Source organism: Mytilus galloprovincialis, chromosome 6 (genome assembly GCF_965363235.1).
Source record: "Mytilus galloprovincialis chromosome 6, xbMytGall1.hap1.1, whole genome shotgun sequence".
NCBI classification, from domain to species: Eukaryota; Metazoa; Mollusca; class Bivalvia; order Mytilida; family Mytilidae; genus Mytilus; species Mytilus galloprovincialis.
In genome coordinates, this window is record NC_134843.1 from 19,454,378 (window position 1) to 19,477,878 (window position 23,501).

The window sequence follows — 23,501 nt, forward strand, 5'->3', positions numbered from 1 at the left end:
CACCTGAATGGGTTACATGGAAGTGTGGTACATGTATGATTGCACAATTAATATCAGAAGAAAAGAGGACGGGAAAGTGTATATCTTTGCACGATAGAATGGATGGGAACCCAAGATATGTTTATTTTGGCCTCTTAAGATAATATGGAATAACAGACTAGAAATATATATATTGAGCTAAATAATGTATATATATATATAAACAAATATAAGTATTTTCTACTTATCATTATGTCAATAATTCAAATAATAAGACAATAACCACATGACATACATGTCTAAGTATCAGTAAGCATTTTTTTTTTACCTTTTCAAACATGCACTCTTACAAATAAAGTACTAAAAGGTATTTAGAGAATGATAAAGACAAGGAACTGAATGTTTAAGAAGTACAACTCTACATAGTAAAAAAATACATAATATATAATGCTGTTTAAAAATTAGCACACTATTTGTTCAAAACATGACCAAATCTAATCTGAAATGTGGCAAATACTAAAAGAAAATATTTTTTTTAATTTCGAGAAGAAATTGACTTTTGACCTCTAGTTTACTTTTAAAAAAAATTGTGGAAATGTAATCTTTAAAATTCATATTGGCTTGAAATTTTTGAACATTCTATTCTCATATATTATTTTGGAATATCTTCCAAGCAATGTAAATTTAACATGTGCATTTCTTTTTCAAAGGGTTACATGTATTTGATATAGTATTCTTTTAGTAAAAAAAATGTCTAACTCCCAACTGTAACAGTGAATATATTACTGAATCACAAAAATTGCTTTTATAGCACCTTCTCAAAGTTTTTTTTACATGAGTGTCAAAATAGACGATTTGCAAATAGAGGAAAATTTATCATTCCCTCATCAGTTTGCAAAATAAGAAGCAAACTATCATTCCATACACAGTATACAAGTGATATATAAAAAATAAAGGTCAAGTACAAAGTTTAAGACCTTTCGTTCAGTTAACGTTATAAACATTATTGCTTATTAGATTGTGGCTATATCTAGTCCAATACACTTCTAAAGGAATGATGTGTGAACAGTCCACTCTCCTCTGACAATCGCTGAGGTATATACTTTATATATTAGACTGCTGAGCCAGGAATGTTCTTATTCTCTGTAATAATTCTCTCTTTACATTATCTGGAACCAATGCTAAAAAATATTAAGTATTAAAACTCATTTTTAAAGTGTTTATGTTCAGGCTATGAGATCTCTTTACTAAACCTTAACAAATTTAACTTGGTACCAGTTTTGGTGACTGGAAAATTGGATTTGTGATTATGTATTTCATTCAGTATTTGGCAAGCTCACTTTATGAAATTTAAAGAATTCAGTGTTCTTCGCAGGGTCTTTTAGCATCATCATGGTAGCGTGATACTTTATTGTTTGAATGTGATCCTAATCATCCTATCTAAAATGATTTTCTTATAGATTGTTTTATGTATGTGGTACTGAATATCCCTTTTCATCTATAATTACTGTGAAAGGTTACATCAACATATAAAACATATATTTTTTCAACCTAGACACAGTGGGAAGTTTACAGGTTGGACTAAACTACTTGTTTGATTATCCTATGATGTAGAGGCTGCATGTTATTGCTTATCATATGAATTACAATAAATTGTTGTGAGAAGATAATTTGCAGGTTTCGCAATAATTTCAGTTTTTGTCTGTTGGCTTGTAGAGAAGAATTTTACAAGCCTGAAAGCAATTTTACAAGCCTGGGCTGGTGGTCTTGTGGTTAAGCATGAAGACTTCAATTCAAAATTTGTTAATGATAAGTAGAATACTCACATCTTCCTTTGGGTGTTATTTCAGCCACTAAATCGTCTACTGTGATATGTTCTAATCCTTTCTGTTTTACCACCTCTATAATCAAATAATTATGAAAATAAGAAAAAAGAAACAGGAAAAAGAGAAGAGTCAAAATTGTCAGTTGACAGTTGTTTGGGTTATTATTTTTTATCTTCAAATACTTTTTTTAAGTTTTCAAACAATCTAAACTTGAATGATAAATGATTACAATTTCAACATGGTTGTACTGTATACATGTATTCATATTCATTGGATGTACAAATTGTTGATATTATCATGATCATTGACAAATGTTCTTTCATACTACATGTTATATAAATAGTTAAATACCAACCAACCTTTACAATACTGTTTAAGTTGGTCTCTCCACCCACATTCAACAAGTCGGGTCCTCAGCAATTCTTTAAGTCTATAATAAAAACAATATCACCATACTGAAATTATACATGTATAACAAAAAATCCTGAATACATACATATGGCAACAAAGATGAATTTAGCAGTCATACCCAACTACAGTATGCTTATTTAAATTGTGTATGTTTTAGGATAAAATATCTTTGCTGTGATAGTCCATAATTATTTCAATTGTGTTACAAATTTTGAATTCACATCACTTTATCAATTATGATTATGTTTATCTTATCTAAATTATACTTTTTTTGATTATTTTACCACCATTTTTATAAGCTAGCTTTTGTTTGATATTGCAGAGCCTATAGCATTGTATAGTGCATTAGTGGTTAATGTATATAAATGACATGTATGGGGTTGTAAGAACTGTTCATTGCAGTCAAGGAACAGACAATATTTTTTAATTCAATTTAAGAAAATGAGACAATAGTTTTGGAAATATGTTATACACTGTCCTTGTAAGTTGTTACAATCACAACATTTTAAAGAAATGAGGTACATGCAGCCTGGCTTTACTTTTACACAAAACACCATGTTTTAGTCAATAATAATAGAGAAATAACTCAATAGTGAGCTGTTACTCCTGTTTCGAGATGAGTTCAAATAAAATTATAGATAACATATTTTTAAATTAACGAAAGATGTATGTACACATGGGGTAGAGCATGGTTCAGCAGTTTTCATTTTTTAAATGAAAAGAAACATTTCCGTTTGCTTATGGTACTGACTTTTTCTGTACAATGTAATAAATGTAACTGATATTATATTATACCTTTCTCTTTCTCCTGTTTCCACCAACTTTTGGTTGATAGTTGCCCTCATCTGAGCATCCTTAATCTTTCTGTCACTACAATATACATGATAAGGTCAATTGTTCTTTATACATTGTACTTAACTGACTATTTCTGTATTGGACTAGCATAGATTAGAGGTAAGTTGTGTTGACCTCAAGACTCAAAAGGGCTGATCTTGACTCTTTACCACGGCCAATCCAGAAACAGCCATTTCACAACACTTTATCAAATAATTGATTTTTTGTCTATTTAAATAAAAACTTGAACACATATGTTAAAGCTGGTATAAAAAATCTTATCTTTTCCCATTTACAAAGAAAATAACATTGTTCCAGCTAGGATTTTAAAAGAGCAGGGACCTTTAATGGCCTTAGGTATGCTACAAGTGTAGGCTGTTATTGCAAGATTTGACTGATGTGATTGTTATTTTATACAGTATTTATTAATGAAAAATGAATAAAAGATATATATATATTAAAATGTTACACAACGTTCAAATATGGGATATGATTGTTAGAACAAGGATTTAGATTAAATGGGACGAAAATAGGTTTGTATGACGAAACTACGTCAAACAAGCTGCAAATCATGACTGTTTGAGAAATTTTGAAATTAAACTGAACTACTCTAAGGGGGAAAATAATTGACAAAACTACTTAAACATAAATGGATATACCAGCTGCAAATTGTAGTTTTTCAAGAAATATTGAAATTGAAATGCTGACTGATTAATTAACCAATACTGGGAAAATAATTATGAGGTTTATTAATTAACAGATAAGTTATAAACATATTAACCTGCTGTAAATGTTAATTAGCAGAGGATTGTAAACTTGTCAGAAACATAAAGACAGGTACCGGTACAATTATATCTTTTTTATCAGTATAAGTACATTATAGGTATTGCGAAAAAGGGCACAGGGTAGCAGTCGGAAAAGCCAAGGCTAACTGCCCTGTGAAAACAATCAAGCTGCAACACTGAATATCCTATATAACAATGATAACAGCATTTTTATACGACCGCAAAAATGAAATTTTTTTTTGGTCGTATATTGATATGAAGTTGGTGTCGTCTTCATCCACATTAGGTTTTCGCACTATAACTTTAGTATAAGTAAATAGAAATCTATGAAATTTAAACACGAGGTTTATGACAATAAAAGGAAAGTTGGGATTGATTTTGGGAGTTTCGGTCCCAACAGTTTAGGAATTAGGGGCCAAAAAGGGCCCAAATAAGCATTTTTCTTGGTTTTCGCACAATAACTTTAGTATAAGTAAACAGAAATCTATGAAATTTTAACATAAGGTTTATGACCACAAAAGGAAGGTTGGGATTGATTTGGGAGTTTTGGTCCAAACAGTTTTGGAATTAGGGACCAAAAAAAGGTCCCAAATAAGCATTATTTTTGGTTTTTGCACAATAACTTTAGTATAAGTGAATAGAAATCTATGAAATTTTAACACAAGGTTTATGACCACAAAAGGAAGGTTGGGATTGATTTTGGGAGTTTTGGTCCCAACAGCTTAATTAGGGACCAAAAGGGTCCAAATTTAAACTTTGTTTAATTTCATCAAAAAATGAATTGTTGGGCAGTGGCAGATCCAGGGAGGGGGGTTCCGGGGTTGGAACCCCCCCTTTTTTTGGACGATCAATGCAAAATTTGAATGGGAACATGTGGTTGGAACCCCCCCCCCCCTTTTTTAAAATGGCTGGATCCGCCCTTGTTGGGGTTCTTTGATATGCCAAATCTAACCGTGTATTTAGATTCTTAATTTTTGGTCATGTTTTCAAATTGGTCTACATTAAAGTCCAAAGGGTCCAAAATTAAACTTAGTTTGATTTTAACAAAAATTGAATTCTTGGGGTTCTTTGATATGCTGATTCTAAACATGTACTTATATTTTTGATTATGGGCCTAGTTTTCAAGTTGGTCCAAATCGGGGTCCAAAATTAAACTTTAAATATATGGGGTTCTTCAATATACTGAATCTAACCATGTATTTAGATTTTTAATATTTGGGCCTGGTTATCAAATTGGTCCACATTGAGGTCTAAAGGGTCTAAAATTGAATATTATTTGATTTCATCAAAAATTGAATTCTTGGGGTTCTATGATATGCTGAATCTAACCATGTATTTAGATTTTGGATATTGGACCATATTACTTTTAGGTAAATGTCCAATTTAAAAGTTTTAAGTTTTTAAGTTTAAGTTCTTAGACCACATTACGGTTTATGTACCCTTGTGTTGACTCAATGCTAAACATATGGAAATTTTATAGAAAATCCACAGCCTTTATCCTTGTACTCTCATATTTGGCAATTAAATGACTGATAGATATATACATATGTATCATTATTGCATGCAGTGCTAGTATTGATTTCCTTAAAACAAGTTTATTGATGTAGTTATTGGTTAAAACAAATAAAAATATGCATCAAATCAAGTACACCTTTTAGGGTGCGCTTGACTTTAGTGACTCAGCACGAGGTATTTTTGAATTTACAGGTTGGTTAGAACTTTTTGTAAAAAATAAACACTAGCACATCATAGAAAAGCAAGTGAGTAATCTATGTTTTAAATTTTATAACAAAAAATTCTGTATTGAAGGCTGTGGATTTTCTATAAAAATCTTGGTTTATTTGCCGCAAAGTATGTATACTCTTTTTCTATTAAATGCAATGAAACAGTAAATAGTAATGCTTTGCATCAAGTTTCCCCTTGGTATATGTACAAAATGGCCTATCTCTATTTATCATTATATCTGTAGTTTTGATACAATTGAAGTTTGAAAAGTTGGTACAAAAATGGCTACAGAAGGGGTCATAAACCTTAATTCTGTGTCAGAAACCTATGTTGTGTCAAATATTTAATCGCAATCCAAATTCAGAGTGCCCCAACTGTTCAGGGTTCAACCTCTGCAGTTGTATAAAGCTGCGCCCTGCAGAGCATCTGGTTCTGTATTGGACTTCGTTGAAAAGCAGTTTGATTACCCACAGGAATTAAATTTCAAATGTTTTATAAATAATCATTTATATTTTGGAAACATAAATCTATTGAATAGTACAGACTTTTGAGCATATGAGGTACCTGGCTTACTACACGGTTTTACCACAACTTGGCACAAGAGTATTATAAACTGCCTTTCTGGTGAAAAATCGTATCCTTTTTTTTTTTTAAATAAATGAAGTTTTACGTACATTACTCAATAGACAAATTTCCGTGGTTTAAACCCTTACTTGCGATTTTTAAACTTGTCAGCGAGTGTGTGTTTGTTCATTTGTAGCCTCATTATGTCAATAAAAAGAATAAACTTACTCTCCAATGCCAGCCATGTTTCTCAAAAAAAATATTTCAACGACCTGGTCGACGTTTGTAAGACGCTTGCAGAAATGGGGGTTACACTAAAGACGTGAAAGTGGACCTGAAAAGACCTGAAAAGACCTGAAAATATACGACTAAAATTATTCAAATTGCAATAACTTTTTTATTATTGGATGGAATTTCTTCAAGTTGGAATTTTATTAATTGTAAATATTCAGATTTCATTAAAATTAAAAAAAATTAAATAAAAAACAATTTTTTTGATGCAAAAAGTTGGACCTGAACGGAGAAATGAAAAGACCTGAAGGGACCTGAAAATCTATGTCGGACTAATTCTAACTACAATAACTTTTTTAATACTCAATGGATATCTTTCAACTTTTGATTTAGTGACACAAAAAGTTCAATATAATGATAAAATTAAAAAAATATATATGAAAAATACCATTTGGGTGTGAAAACTCGGAACTGAACAAAAAATTAAGTAACATAAATTTGCTTGAAAAAGACTGCGGTCAGATTTATTCAATATCTTTAACATGTTTAACTGTTTTCAATCATTCTCCTTGAAACATGAATTTTGTTACAGGAAAGGTATAATATATCATTGAAATTATAAAGAATTTTATCGAAAATATAATTATTTAGTTACAAAATTCGGAGCTTGTCGGTGAAATAAAAGACATGAATGGATTATAGGGGTAGTTGTATTTAAACTCGCAAAACATTGTTTTCCCATTTGTTTCTACTTTAGACAAAAGTCTATTGAAGAGAACGAATGACTTTATATTTATACAGGAACATATTTGAAAACAAAGTACATTGTTATTGATGAATCCTGAACCTAAGGGGGAAAAAAAGGAAGATTGTCCGTTGAAATTATTCAAACTAATACAACTTGCTTAAACTACATTAATATATATTTTATTCTTATTCTATATTAAAGCTGGTCGTAAACTGCTTTATTTAAAAAATGAAAGTATTAGTATTGCTTCCCCATAAACCATATGTAATTTAAAGAGTTCGTCGAATGTTTTAATTACATGAACGTGTGTCGGTTGTAATTCACACCTTGTATTGATATTAGGTGATAATTGGATCATTAGTCTAAATAAACATTTCACATTCATCTTTTAATTGGATTTATCACTATATCTTGTTGCACGAACTAAACATTGCTCGGTCACCAAAAGGCTCATAGAGAGATGTGGTGTGATACCAATTAGACAGATCTCTACAAGAGACCAAATGACATCGAACATGAAAAGTTATCAATCATATTTTTCGTCTATGTTTATTATTTTCGTTTTATAATAATGTGGAATTTTAGGCTCATTCAGATTTTGAATTTTCCGTTCAGGTCCGAGTTTTGACACCCAACAATATTTTTCACATATTTTTTTTCATATTATCATTATATTGAACTTTTTGTGTCACAAAATCAAAAGTTGAAAGATATCCATTGAATATTAAAAAAGTTATTGTAGTTAGAATTAGTCCGACATAGATTTTCAGGTCCCTTCAGGTCTTTTCATTTCTCCGTTCAGGTCCAACTTTTTGCATCAAAAAATTGTTTTTTATTATTTTTTTTTAATTTTAATGAAATCTGAATATTTACAATTAATAAAATTCCAACTTGAAGAAATTCCATCCAATAATAAAAAAGTTATTGCAATTTGAATAATTTTAGTCGTATATTTCAGGTCTTTTCAGGTCCACTTTCAGGTCTTTAGTGTAACCCCAGAAATGGTGCGTTTTATTTTGTCTTCGTTCATCCGAACTTAATGTACAAGATAATATATATAAATCTGACAATGAAATTATAGTTGGATGGAAACAGCATTTCAATAAATTAGCTCAACCAGCAAATGATCCTGAATATGACGACGAATATTACAAACAGCTAGCATTAGATCTAGACAATATAATTGATATATGTAACAATCAAACTAATACCATCTCTGTAACTGAAAAAGATGTTCAAGATGCCATAAATGGGTTGAAAATAAACAAATCTCCAGACATTTACAGCATATCCTCTGAAAATATCAAATATGGTGGTGATAAGCTGCAAACAGTTATAAAAAATATGATAGTATCATCATTCAAATTAGGAGTAATACCTGAAATACTCAAAATGGGTCTCCTCACTCCTGTATTCAAGAACAAAGGAAGTAACAAGAACGCCACTAACTATAGAGGGATAACTATCATGCCAATACTGCTGAAACTAATTGAGTCTGTAGCAAAGGCTAAGGTCCAACCTAAAATATTGAAGGAACAAAATAGACTACAAAGAGGATTTACTGTGAACTCAGCTCCAATGAACTGCTCCTTCTTTATAGAAGAATTTGTCAGAGAGTGCAGGGATGCTGGTAAAATAATATATATAGCGCTTCTAGATGCTAAATCGGCATTTGATGTGGTAACGCATGAGAGTATCCTAAGAAAGCTATACATAGCAGGGGTAGAGGGGCTACTATGGAAACTTATACATAGTCTTCACATGGACTCTAGCAGTGTAGTCAAATTTAATGGTCTAATATCTGAACCATTCTCAATATGTCAAGGCGTAAAACAAGGTGGTATACTGAGCGCCGACCTATACAAGCTGTACATCAATAATCTCCTAACAGATATCGAGCACTCAGGATTGGGAGCAAAAATAGGATCCATTTGTTGCGCAGCTCCGACTTGTGCAGATGATGTGGCACTAATGAGCGACAACCCTGAGGAACTACAGGTACTTATTAACATGGCATACAACTACAGTCAAAGGGAGAGATATAAGCTTCAACCAGTGAAGAGTGTTATTCTGCCAGTCTATCCAAATCGTAGAAAACAGCAAGAACCTTCCTTTCCATGGAGTATAGGTAACTCAATAATGCCAATAGTTAGCCAAACAACTCATATGGGGGTCTTACGCACATCAAAACCAGATGATCCTAATCCGTTGTATGAAAACGTGAAAAAAGCTAGACGAGCCATGTACAGTTTAATGCCAGCTGGTTTGCATGGGAAGAATGGACTGGACATACAATCCTTACTACATATATTTAACATCTATGTCATTCCAGTACTTCTGTACGGCCTGGAATTAGTAACTCCTACAGGAAAAAACTTGGATATTATTGACATATTCCACAAAAAATGCATTAAACAATTACTTTCTTTACCAACAAGTACAGCTACGCCCGCCATATATATTCTTTCTGGACAACTACCAATAGAGGGCCAAATACATAAAAAGATTTTATCATTATTTGGAAATATATCTAGACAACCACAAAATAGTTTAGAAAAACAAATTGCATATAGACAACTACTTATGAAAACAGATGATAGTAACAGCTGGTTTATTATTGTTAAAACGATTCTAGCGAAATGCAACTTACCATCCGCCTTACATCTATTAGACAGTCAAATTCAAAAATTAAAATGGAAGACCATGGTAAATAAAGAAGTATCAAAGTATTGGAAACATTTTATAGAGGGTCATTGTAAGCTGTACCCCTCACTAAAGTATTTAAATAGTCAATATATACCAGGAAAGACACATGTATTAGTAAACCTATCTGCTAGTAATTCCATACAAGAAGCTATGAGAATACCCGTAAAATTAAGAATAGCAACAGGAAGTTATATACTCATGGCTGACAGAACAAGGCATTCAAAAAACAAAGGACTATTGGCAACGTATCCTTTGTGTCAAACATCAGATGAAACCTTGGAACATTTCTTACTACTCTGTCCTGCACTGTCGAACCAGAGAAAATCAATCTTAAGCAATATCCAACTGCTACATGAAAAGCTCAGTATTCAATTCAAACACAACGGTAGCGAAGTAGACCTTATCCAAGTGATAATTGATTCAAGCACAATTGGATTACTGGAACCCAGTTGTGATAATTCAATCCTAATGGACATAGAATTTCAATCAAGGAGACTATGCTTTCTACTACACACAAGCAGGTCGAGAATTCTCAATGATATCGATCCAACATCAAGTTAGCTTAAAAGACACCGTGAGCGTGGGTTACGCCACACTCTACGGACACATCGATATAGGAATCTCGACATTAATACAAAATGAGCGTGGTTTTCGCCACACTTGTTAACTCAACCATAGCCTATAATGCCTTCTAAAGCGTGGATCTCGCCACACTTTACTGAAGATGCTAAATATATATCATTATCAGAGAATAAGCGTGGATCTCGCCACACTTTAATGAAACTATAATACTACAACTCAGCCCAATAAAGTCCTATGAAGCAGTAAGCGTGGGTACGTGGCCACACTACACTGTATACAGATAAAGGTTAACTATCCTAAATAAAATCAGCAAACATGCAGAAGAACGATTTATGCTGATCATATATATATATATACATGTAAATAAACTGTAAATATCGAGGAAGTATTTTAAATTTTAAATTTAATGACGTTGAACTAGCTCATATTTTTATGCCGATACATGTGTATATACAAAACATTTTAAATATTCCTTTTAATGATGATAGTTATCTACCTGTGTGACTTTTATATTTTAAAGATTAGATATATGTACTTTCGAACTGGTGGTGGAATACTCATTGATTGAGGTGCTCCTTTATTGGAGGAAGTTATGCAATACAAGTTACAAGTTACAAGTTCATCCCCACTAAGGTTAATAAATCCTTTCAAGGAGCACCGCACTAACACTTTTCACTACTTTAAAATAAAACTTTACCTACTATAAACACAGTAACTTTCAATTTCTTTTGGTCAATTTTTATAGATAAATCCGATTCTTTCCCTTCTTATCATTATTAAACAAGGGGCTCTAAAGAGCCAGTCATCACCTAGGTCTATGAGCATCTGGAAAAATGGTGTTTCCCTAATATTGTAGAGTAGACTAGTATATAGTTCATGATTAAAGTCTGTTTTTGTTGAACTTGTAATGTTGACCAATTATCTGTAACTATTTCACTCTATGGTCTTACAGTTTTTGCCCAAAACACAAGGGTATTTGTCTTAATATGGCTACTTGTTTATCTCTGATTCCATATTGTTAAAGGGAGGTGATTCTTCAAAACTTATTAAAGTGCTTGTGAGAACTGAAGGGGTAAAGAATACTTTCAGTTTTCATTGTGAGCCTAAAATTAAAAAGAAAAGCACTGTAGTATTAAATTTAGGCAATATGTTGAATTGTGAATGATGGACCTAAAGGTATTAATTAATTGGTTCCAGTTTAGGCAGCAACCATTTGATTTTCTGGGGGGGGCTATGGTTTTTTTTTCTGGACAAATTTTTTTTTTGCCTGCGGCGAAAAACAATCTATTTTTTTCGCGACAAGTCGAAAACAATTTTTTTCTTTCAATTTTAGCATTACATATAGTGGCAGCTGAGGGTGAAACAAACAATTTTTTTTTTTCTCAGGAAACAAACTTTTTCCAAAAAAAACCATAGTCCCCCCCCCCCCCCCCCCCCCAGAAAATCAAATGGTTGCTGCCTTATGGAACATAAGTTTCAAATTTTATCTTTTTTCTAAGTAACAGTCCACAGACACACAATTGCATGACATTTGGTCAAAGAGTTGTGTAGTTAGCAATCATATCACATTTCGTATTTTCATTTGTTTCCAGGAAATATGCTCAAAACTGCCTTTTCTTTAAAATAATCAAGTCACATATCTCTTGGTGCATTGTGGGAAAATATGATCCAGTGAAGATATACTATAAGAGATGAACTACAATTTTAAGTCCCATAATTCTGGAACAATCAATCTGCAAATTACCGTCCTTGAAAGATACCTTCCTATCAAAATAACAAACATTGTCTGAACATTTTTGTAAACTTTTTTCAATGTTAACTTCAGTATGTTTATATTGTAGGGTAGGAAATATGTTTTCTTGTTTCACATTTTGTTATGTTCCAATTTCCATAGCTTACTATACAATATACATTGCTATACAGATTGGGATTTGCTCATTGTTAAAGGCCATGCAGTGAACTATAGTAGCTTATTACAGCCACATCATTTAATCTCTGGTGGATAGTTGCTGATTGGCAATCACATTATTTTCATATTAAATGAAAGAATGAACAGACACACAAACAAACAAACAACAGTGATGTCACTAAACCATTTTAACTTCTGTTTTCCACAAGAATATGAAAATGATAATAAATCCTTCATTCTTCAATCTCTTTCAGTCTTTGAAAATATATAAAAGTAATTGATTGATGCTTGCTTAAAGTCCTAAAGAAAATAAAGTAATGTTAAACAAGAATGTGTCCATAGTACATGGATGCCCCACTCACACTATCATTTACAATGTTAAGTGAACCGTGAAATTGGGGTCAAAACTCTAATTTGGCATTAAAATTAGAAAGATCATATCATAAGGAACATATGTACCAAGTTTCAAGTTTAAAAGACTTTAACCTGAAGCAGGACAGACTGACTAACGGACAGACAGATGGACGGACAAACAATCGAACGGATGCACAGACCCAAAAACATAATGCCCATTAATGGGCCATAAAAAAAAAAAAAAAAAATTGAACAACAAATTCAAATATTTCCCATCTTTAATTAATATCAATCAGTTTGATTGGATTAAAATTTGAACTAGTAATAACAAAACAGAACATTGCAGTCAAATGCTGCCTACCGTGGTAAAATCAAAATGATAACTAAACAGAACATTGCAGTCAAATGCTGCCTACCGTGGTAAAATCAAAATGATAACTAAACATAGAACTGTCAGGCAATATAATAACAATGTTTCAAAAATCAAATAGTTTTAAATATATTAAAAAAAACAAAAACAACATCTGATCATAGCTTGCTTTTTTCTCTTTAAAAATCTAGGATGGAGATTACTTTACAGTTACACTTATAATTTCTAGAGATATTGTTAATTCTGTTGACACACAATGATAACACAAAGAACACTGACTTATTCATTTGTTGAAATTTTCCCCCCAAAAAATAAAAAAATTGTACAACTGTTTCAATATTTTTTAAATTTCAAATGATCGAAAACTAAACATATTGTTCTAAATGTCTATAATCCTTTTTTAATTAAATGAAAAAGTTGTTTCTTTATTTCTAACTTTCTTTTTTCATAGATAATATCACATTTGAAACAAAAAAGAAAATGAATGAGTTCCACATTGTTTTAATAGTTCTAGCTTGCTATGACGCTCTCACACCCTTTATAAATATCAAAATTGTTGTAAGATAATACTGCTTTCTTTTGTAAATGTAACAAGCCAAAAACTTATATTAACTCATATATTAAATTCTTATCATATAATTAGTGTACAGCACATACTGCAATTATTAAATAATCTTACTATTTTGATCCATCAATCATCCCAAATGCATAAAAAAAAATACATGCAATATTTTTATTTTATTTACAACAAAAATTACCTCCCCTTGTTAAAATATTCTTTACAGTAAACTGCCTCATGCACTCTATCATGTATATATGCATGTGTTAGAATACAATTTCTACATGCAGGGAACAAAATGATTGTTCATGCATCATTTATTAGCAATTTTTTGCAATGTTTTTACACCATATTCTGATTCTCATAAACCATGAAGAATTAATTCTGGTTCATCCAAATACCAAGACATACCATTTTTAACTTTACAAAAGTTGCATTATATAACATTTCTCGTACACAAATATATAAACAAAAACTTAACAATATCAATGATCCATGTCAATGAGGTCAAAGTCAGATGAACCTTGTCAGATGGACATAGCCAGTCAAGGTCATTAAAAACTTCCATTTGTGAGATGGACATATACACCTTAGAATCATTCTATACACAAAACATTGCGAGTCTATTAATAACATATTGCAAACAGTGTCTGAAAAACAGACATAATATTGAAACTTAAGGTGGTATGGGAGTCTAAAATAAAAATGATAGAATTTGTTCATACTTTGCCAAAACGTAATACCTATTGATATATGTTCCAAAATATAATAAAAATGATAGGTCACTGTGCATTTTCTCAAGTTACGGGTTGTGACAAAATGACATATTTTGTATGGATTATACAGGAAAAAACACCATTTTGTGATTAGAAACTAAACTAAATAATAGAATTGTAAAATAAATCAGGAAAAGATAGCTTTCAGACAATGCTTTGAGTATATCAAAAGAAAAGAAAGGGTCACCGTACATTTTTTTCTGGCTAAAATACAAAATAGGAAAATTCTATGTAGATTTCTTCAGAAAATGCACTGTTTTAGAGTTATCTCCCCTTAAAATGTCAATTTAAAAACAACCAAAAATAATCTACACTTTTAAAAATATTAATATTTATAAGTTATATTCTTATAAATTGTTTCTTTATGAAAACTCACATTAAATATCTGCATTCTGCATCAAAGTTTGTTAACTTGATAGAAAATCTGGACCTTAGATTCTGTTGTCTTTCAATCCAAGATGGCGGAAAACACCCATACCACCTTAACAATGTTAACAATGACCAATTAACCATAAAAAATAGGTCAAGGTCAGATGATACCTGCCAGGCTGACCTGTACACCTTACTTTCATTGCATACAATAAAAATAATTGACCTACATGTGTCTCTTGCGGAATGTCTCCTTTGCAATCATAGCACATGAAGGACATGTCGACCTTGAAAAGATTTCATATACATGTACTATGACCTTCATTTCAGCTAATACAAAAATAAGCTTATTTTCTGATACATTTTATTTATCCCATTGCTGCCCTATATGCTTTTTTTCAGAAATACCAATCTTTAAATAACAAGTAATTCAACAAAAATATAATAATTTAAATAATACTGGCCATTGAAACACGCTAGTTCTCAAATATTTCTCTTAAAAGAAAATGACATCTGAAAAGTACAAAACAAAGTTGCATGATATGCCTTACAAATAATGACAGAGCATAACACAATTCATGTTCATGATATTAGACACTGATGAAAATTTCCCTGCTCAAAGGCTAGCTATAGGGTACAAGAAAATTTCTGTCAAACAATGCTGCTAGACAGATCTGAAAGTTTGAATTAAATTTAATATTGTTCCTGCTGATATCTTTTTCATTCATGCCAACTAATTCTATCATCATGACAAGTATAAAAGTAACATACAAATAAATCATTTTAATAAACGTTAACACCAGGCCCATAGCCAGGAATTTCCAAGGGGGGTATTTGGACTCATGAACTTGACTTTAACAGTCACAATTTGAACAGAACCTTGACTTTAACAGTGCTAATTTGGTTTCAAGGGGCTACGGGTATGAACACCGACATTACTGAAGATCATATGTCAATGGATGTACAATGTAATCTAAAAATAATAAGATATAAGATATAAACAAATGCTTTGGTAAACATGGTAAAAACAATTAATTGTGCCTCTGTTATAATACAATGTAAACAAATGCTCTGGTAAATAAGGTTAAGAAACAACATAACAAATATTAAACTTTATATACTATTACTTGTGCCACTGTTATAATACATATATAAACAAATGCTCTGGTAAACAAGGTTAAGAAACAATGTAACAAAAATATCAAATTTAAAATTATTACTTGCGCCACTGTTATTATACAAATTTGGCAACTTACAGTAACACATGGTAACATCCTCAAAAAAAATAAAAACATTAATCAAACTGAACAGTTTTGTTAACATAACTTTGCCTTAAACCACTAATTGTTCTCATGTAACTAGAGAACTGAAAGGCCTGATAATTATTTTGATTTTAAATTCGTTATGATCTTCACCTAAAAGGAATGGAGACTGTTTAGATTCAAGGTCACTAAAATCCACAAGGTCATTAACATGATGGATTACATGTTCTGAAGTGAAAAGACATGTTTTTGTTATTGCCTTTACAACATATTCAACACCATTCTGAAGGCCATAAACTAAGACAGTCACTTTCACAGATCTGCAATCAGATGAATTTGACGAAATAGCCAGACGGACTCGTTCATAGATCACCTCGTCAATACTATGGTTACCATAGTGACCAATCATCATGCAACCACGAAATAAAACACCCCTAGGATAAAGATCAATATGCCAATCCCAGCTTTCATCACTGTCAGCATTAAAAGAACATGGTGTAGAGTAGAATGCTCCTAATATTTCCCCTGGTTGTACCTCATTTACATTTGGTACGCTTATTTCAGTACACCATGCATCACAAGTATATATCCTTGGGGAAGTGTTGCTCTTTGTTATTTTAATCAATGTCGAGACAGATGTCAAATTTTGGTATTGCTCGCTTTTGGTTTCTGGAAAGCAGCTAACTCCTGTTACTTTATGTAAATATTCAGCTATCTGCTTCGTACCACTCTGAAAAAATAACAGATCTTCCCTCGACATAAGACATTGCCTTATTGATGAAACTATTTGCATCAACAAGCTCAGGTTTTCAGGTAAATAAGTCTCTGGTTTAATGGAAGGTAGAATGTTTTTCTCAACCCATTTCATGGCATACTGGTATAGGGATATTTCACTTGTTATTACAATGTCTGATGATTTCAAAAACTTTAATAACAAATCAGAAGATATTGTTAAAAATTCATCGGTTTCCATCACATACTGAAAATTTGCTGTGATATAACTTTCACACACTTTTTCCAAGTTTCTATGGTTACACATGACAGAGTAATTCAGCCAAGATAACACACAACTTTCTGTACTTGGTGCAATTAAATGATTACACATGTATTCTACACAAACGGCTGATAAGTCACTAATGTTATATTTATCGGCCAGAATTATTACCGGTAAAACGCTTGTATGACTCAGATGAACCTTTCCTGTGTACAAATACTGTAGAAAATCTTCAAAAACAAGTCCACAATGAGGTTCCTCTTCCAAATAAATTTTATCAGTATATGCTTCTGGCCAAGTAGGATTTGTTAACATTGTCTTAAAAACATCGCTACTTATACTCAATATTAATTTATGGGCAAAATATGATTTCTGGCCGACAATAAGCTGCAAGTCACTTAACACAGGATCACAGTACAGTTGATAGAGACGTTGAATTGTAGAAGTAGAATTATCAACTTGGTGTCCAAAATCCTCCAAATCTAATCGAGGAACCTTAATAGAACCCATTGTTTCTAGTTACCTCATTCAATCTGGAATTAAAAATGATATTGGATGAATGATTTTTTAGAAATATACATCTTTGTGTTGTTACACCATTGTCCAAGGTTTAAGCATGTTAAGGAGGTTGAGCAATGAGATTGTTTCTAGTTACTTTAGAACATCATTAAATCTGGAATTAAAATGAAAGTAGATGAATGATTTTTTAGAAAAACATGTGTTACACATCCGTCAAAGGTTATCTGGGTTGACTAAGGGATGTTTAAACCTGCCATATTCTACTGATACTTTAACATGTTTAATGTCCCAAGCTACAAGCCTTTAAATCTTTGGTAATGGTTGTCTTTGGTTCCTGTTTGTAATAACTGTTTTTTTCATGTATTGATTTGTCATTTATCAGGCTAATAATTATTTTGCTTCAATTGATCTACACTTTTTCATATCTGTGCCTTTTATAGATGACTGTACAGTATGGGTTTCACTTATCATTAAAGGCTGTATGGTGCACTATAATTGCTTAAATCCACACCATTTTGACTCTGTTGGATAGTTGACTCATTTGCAGTCATACTACATCTCCTTATTTCATATTCTTAGACTATAATAGTACTCTGAAAGTTTTTTTTATTTCCTTCTCACTAGACTTAGATAACATTACCTCATCTTAACTTTAAACACACCAGGGTTATATACAATTATATTCCTTTCTAGCAATGGAGGAAAACTTTTATTTGTTAACTAATGAAAATGAATTATAATTTAGCCTTTCTTAATCATAAGGACTCAATTTTGTGATTAAATACACAGACTCTGGTCTTGGGAAAAAAAATTCTATATGTCAGTATATATATGTCACATGTATGTGTTATATCAAGGTATATAGGAATTTTTTTTCTAAGACAAATGCCTGTGATTTAGTGACAATAACTAACGGATTAACCGTATAATATATTGACAGAAAAATGATGAAAATAAACTCATCATAGATACCAGGATTAAAATTTTATATTTACGCCCAGTTTTTCTACAAAAGCCTCATCAGTGACGCTCTAATAAAAAAATGTTAAAAAAGCCAAAAAAAGTATGAAGTTGAAGAGTAAAGTATCTTCTTGCATAAAAGATTTTGAACATAAAGAACTCTGTCTACAATTTAAGGCTCTAAGCATTGTGTTTGAGGTTCCTTAAATTTCCATGCGGTAACCATTAAGTTAGAATATGGAAAAGAAAATAGAACAGATGGGTAAACCGATGGATAGATAGAGAGACGGACCGAAAGTCAAAGTTAACATATTAAAAGAGGGTAGTAATGGAGTTAGCACCTTCATGACAAATAAAGGGAAAAAAATCTTGTCAAATGACGTAAAAGTAATTTTTGGTGCAGTACAATAAGATGTACATTTTTTTAATGACAATAAAAATATCGACTGAGTTAAATTCTTTCCAAAACTAACGATAAAGTACAGTTATTTGAGACCTCTGATGAATAATGACAAGGAAATTTCAAGGAATCAAGTTCAAGTTTTAACCAATTTGACACATTTAAAGAAGGTCGTAATTGGGATATACAGATGTTCATGACGAGTAAAGGTAAAATTTCTCGCCAATTGACATTTACAGTTATTTTTAATGCTGTGCACATGGTGCATGACGATTAAAGAGGGTGGTAAAGGGGGGGGGGGGGGGTGCTTGCACGAAAAAAACGTGAAATATAACATAATTTCACGTTGAACGTGAAATAATTTATGTAATGAACGTTGCACGAAAAATATATACTTTTACATGAACCTTTTGTGACTGAATCACTGTCTTCTTGTATATATTAACTCTTTGTTTTACTGATTCCTGATTTAGTATACACATTTATGATATAATTGGTTTACAGCTTTTAAAAAAGTATTTCTTGACGAGCCCTGCCAAGTGTTTGAATTTTATTTGAAAAATACCAAGCACGCAAAATAAGACTTTGAAAATCACGATGCACGTAAAATTAAATAAGCAGAACATGTTGAACGAGGCACCCGTCTTGCACGACTGAACGTCAAATACAAAAGTAAAAACACGTTGAACGTGAAATAAAAAACAGCGATCACGTTGCACGAAAATAACCCTTTACCACCCCATTAAATGCACACTTTTCTTAGATGAAAAAAATCGACTAATATTGAGGAATCTTGTATAATTTTTCCCCAAAATAATGGTCACGATATTTATTTGAGACCTTTGACGAACTATGATAAAGATATTTTGATGAATCACATAAAAAAATTAATCAATTTGAAGCTAACAGTGGCTGAAAATGACCGTTTGGCACCTGAAATAAGGGGCTTTCCTATCATCACTTAAAGTAGGCATACATAACGGTTAGAAAATGAGAAATAAAAGAACATTACTACCCTACAAATTGGAGGTATCCGGTCGTTCCGGCCCCAAACCGATCCGGCCCCAAGTCAATCCGGCCCAAAGTCGATCCGGCCCACGTCGATCCGTCCCCAAGTCGATCCGGCCCCATAATAAAATATGAATTGACTATATTGATTTTGGAGGAATTTGTCACACAAACTTTAACAGTATAAATGAAATTTGAAAAAAGTATCCGATCGATGATGGATGACAACAGGTCAGTGAAGTATTGGAGTACCAGTTAAAGAACTATTTTAAATCGATACGAAAATTAGTGTTATTGTGTCTGTTTGTATCGCAGTTTCTACATTTTTAAATTATGAAGTTATTTTCCATGATGATTTTTACTTTGAATTTCATGGCGATTTTTATTTTATTCAGTTCACAAACAGAATAGCTAAATAAATATTTACAGTCCAATGGACCTATAAAATTTAACGCATCATTATGACTTATTTAATCAAATCATTAGTCTATAATTGGTTTGTTTATTCAACAATTGTCTGATGATTGTGAACTAAGGTAATGCCACTCGTAATCACTTAATTCAATCCAATGCTGATTAATTAAAGTTACGTAATCTGTTTTTCAACAAGGTCTTTATAGTTTGATCTTCTGGTTGGTGTATATCATAATAATTATTTTTTTTTTTTAGGTTACATCATAGGCTTCTATAACATATAAAAATATTCTATTCTATTCTATAACACTTTTTTTTGTAACATCGGATATGGCCGTCAATTTATTTTTCTTATTTTGACAATATTTTGAATAGTTGTGTGTAGATAAAAAAAAAAAAGTCATATGAGTATCTAATATTCTTTATTGCAAGAAAACAACAAAACAATGACATTGAATGCACGTTTTCACTCTCTAAAATATAATATCAGCACTCTTTTATAGAAAGGATTTGGCAAATCAAACAACATTTCTCAATTTTAGAAATTTTAAGAACTTAAAAAGAAAAACAAAGTTTATATGTATCAGCTTGGGGATCGGCTTGTAATGTTCATGTATGTAACTATTTGTTATTACATGTTACACAAGATGAAAGAAGAAAATGCTAATTACTGCTGATTAATGTTGATGTCTGAATTCTTTTATATACGTTTTAATATAATTATACCCAATAATCTTGAAAACTTGTAATAAAGACATAATCAACCTAGTTGTTTTATACTCATCTAAAGAAAATATTTTTCAAAGGCCTTTTTTACTTTTTTTTTTACCGTACACCTTTAACATTATAATAAAAATAATAAACATTTATGAATTACAATTAATATATATTTATTTTTATTCCTTAGAAATTATTTTTTTTTATTGGGGCCGGATCGACTTTACATATGGGCCGGATCAACGTGGGGCCGGATCGACGTGGGACGGATCGACTTGGGCCGGATCGACGTGGGGCCGGATCGACCCGAAAGCCAAATTGGACACTTATTTTTCATTCAAAAGGTCATTTGACTATGAAAATTATTTAGATTTAAAGCACCCACAAAAACATTTGTTAACAAAATACAGACTTAGCAATCACTGTTTAAGAATAGAAACTGGCAGACATGAACGAATTACCAATGTATGTGGTAAATATGAAATATTACCTCGACATGAGAGGATATGTTTATATTGTAATACAAATTGTATTGAAAATGAAATGCACTTTCTTCTGGAATGCCCTATTTACAATAACCTCAGAAGAGATATCACTGATTATATAAAAAAATACGGTATCCGGTCGTTCCGGCCCCAAACCGATCCGGCCCCAAGTCAATCCGGCCCCAAGTCGATCCGGCCCAAGTCGATCCGTCCCACGTCGATCCGGCCCCAAGTCGATCCGGCCCCATTATAAAATATGAATAAACTATATTGATTTTGGAGGAATTTTGTCATGGCGATTTTTATTATATTTAGTTCACACACAGAATAGCTAAACAAATATTTACAGTCCAATGGAACCTATAAAATTTAACTCATCATAATGACTTGTTTAATCAAATCATTAGTCTATTGGTTTGTTTATTCAACAATTGTCTGATGATTGTGAACTAAGGTAATGTCACTCGTTATCACTTAATTCAATCAAATCCTGATTAATTAAAGTTACGTAATCAACAAGGTCTTTATAGTTGGGCGTATGACATTTGCGCCGATTTTGAAAATTGTCATTCTTTCATTTGCGCCGATTTCATTTTTTCATTTGCGCCGATTTTATATTTGATCCTAATTAGATTTACAGGTAAGTTAATACTTGTACATGTATTGTACTATACCATTGATAAAATCTGGTTATAATTGTTGTTCATTTATGTTTAAGTTTATTTTGATTCATATTGTTCTGGAACTTCGTTGTAACATGGTGGACATATTACACACTGAAACGAGCCGAAGAGTCAATTCTTTAATCATTGAGGGCCATACATATCGGAAGGTTAGTGTCCTGAAACATAAGAACATATCTTACGAATGTACCACAAATCGTGTAAACCCAGAGTTATACCCAATAATCTTGAAAACTTGTAATAAAAACATAATCAATCTAGTTCTTTTATACTCATCTAAAGAAAATATTTTTCAAGGGCCTTTTTTTTTTTTTTTTTTTTATCGTACACCTTTCACATTATAATAAAAATCATACACATTTATGAATTACAATTAATATATATCTTTATTTTTGTTCCTTATAAAAATATTTTTATTTGGGCCGGATCGACTTAACATTTGGGCCGGATCGACGTGGGGCCGGATCGACGTGGGACGGATCGACTTGGGCCGGATCGACGTGGGGCCGGATCGACCCGAAAGCAAAAATACCCCAGTTTAGATAGTTTAAATATAAATGATCTTTTTTCATGGATCATGATTAATGAAGATAGCAGATTTTTATCTATTTTATGTGCATACCTGGATAAAGGCCTGCAACTAAGAAAATCAGAAAATTAGTTAAATACTCTAAAATATATCAAAATTATCTCCCCTTGACCACTGATCCTTTCTTCATGCATTTGAATTATTATTTTATGTTTCTTTAATCACTCTGTAATGTTTATGTCATGTTGTAATTAATGTTATGCTCTTAATGGGCCCTTTAATTTGGAAAATAAAAATATTGTATTGTATTGTATTGTATTGTACTAACTTGACACCATAATCCTCCGTTTTTTGCCTATGCCAGGTAGCAGATCAAGCAGATGTGCTTGGTAGCCTTTATAATCAAGTTTTGAAAATAATCAATGCAAGCTGGAAAAAAAATATTGCATATATGATTGCATGTCTTATTGTAATGACTGCAATAATTAAAACTTTGTTTATTCAAAGAACTGAAAATGTATAACTGTCAGAATAAATACCATTTAGCCGGATGGTCTGTTGACATGCTGGCAAATCGTTTCCGTTATAGAATTAAACGCATAAAGGATGAAGAAATTATTGCGTTCGAAAAAATTCTTAAACATATCTTAGATTCAAGATCCTTGAAAAATGTTCTTGCAATTCCTTAGCAATAGTTTTTGGATATTTTAATCGTCAACAAAATTAATTTTCCGCTTAGATTTATTTTTAATCCATCTTTAAAAATAGTTTATTTGATAGTAGACTTTGACTTTTCAGAAGA

General features: G+C 31.6%; 2 protein-coding genes across 2 annotated transcripts; both read right to left on the reverse strand.

Annotated features, from left to right (window-relative positions):
* Positions 1 to 933: 933 nt before the first annotated feature.
* LOC143079146 (transcription and mRNA export factor ENY2) lies at positions 934 to 6,421 on the reverse strand. The gene is made up of 5 exons (XM_076254365.1): positions 6,353 to 6,421; positions 3,012 to 3,086; positions 2,165 to 2,235; positions 1,806 to 1,880; positions 934 to 1,160 (listed from the first exon to the last, which is right to left on the reverse strand). Exons 1-5 carry the CDS (start codon positions 6,367 to 6,369, stop codon positions 1,084 to 1,086), a joined length of 315 nt encoding a protein of 104 aa, XP_076110480.1. The 5' UTR covers positions 6,370 to 6,421; the 3' UTR covers positions 934 to 1,083.
* Positions 6,422 to 15,947: 9,526 nt separating this feature from the next.
* Positions 15,948 to 23,349, reverse strand: LOC143079147 (BTB/POZ domain-containing protein 17-like). Its single transcript, XM_076254366.1, has 2 exons — positions 23,239 to 23,349; positions 15,948 to 17,517 (listed from the first exon to the last, which is right to left on the reverse strand). The coding sequence occupies exon 2, from the start codon at positions 17,492 to 17,494 to the stop codon at positions 16,079 to 16,081; it is 1,416 nt and encodes a 471-aa protein (XP_076110481.1). The 5' UTR covers positions 17,495 to 17,517; positions 23,239 to 23,349; the 3' UTR covers positions 15,948 to 16,078.
* Between the last annotated feature and the right edge of the window lie 152 nt (positions 23,350 to 23,501).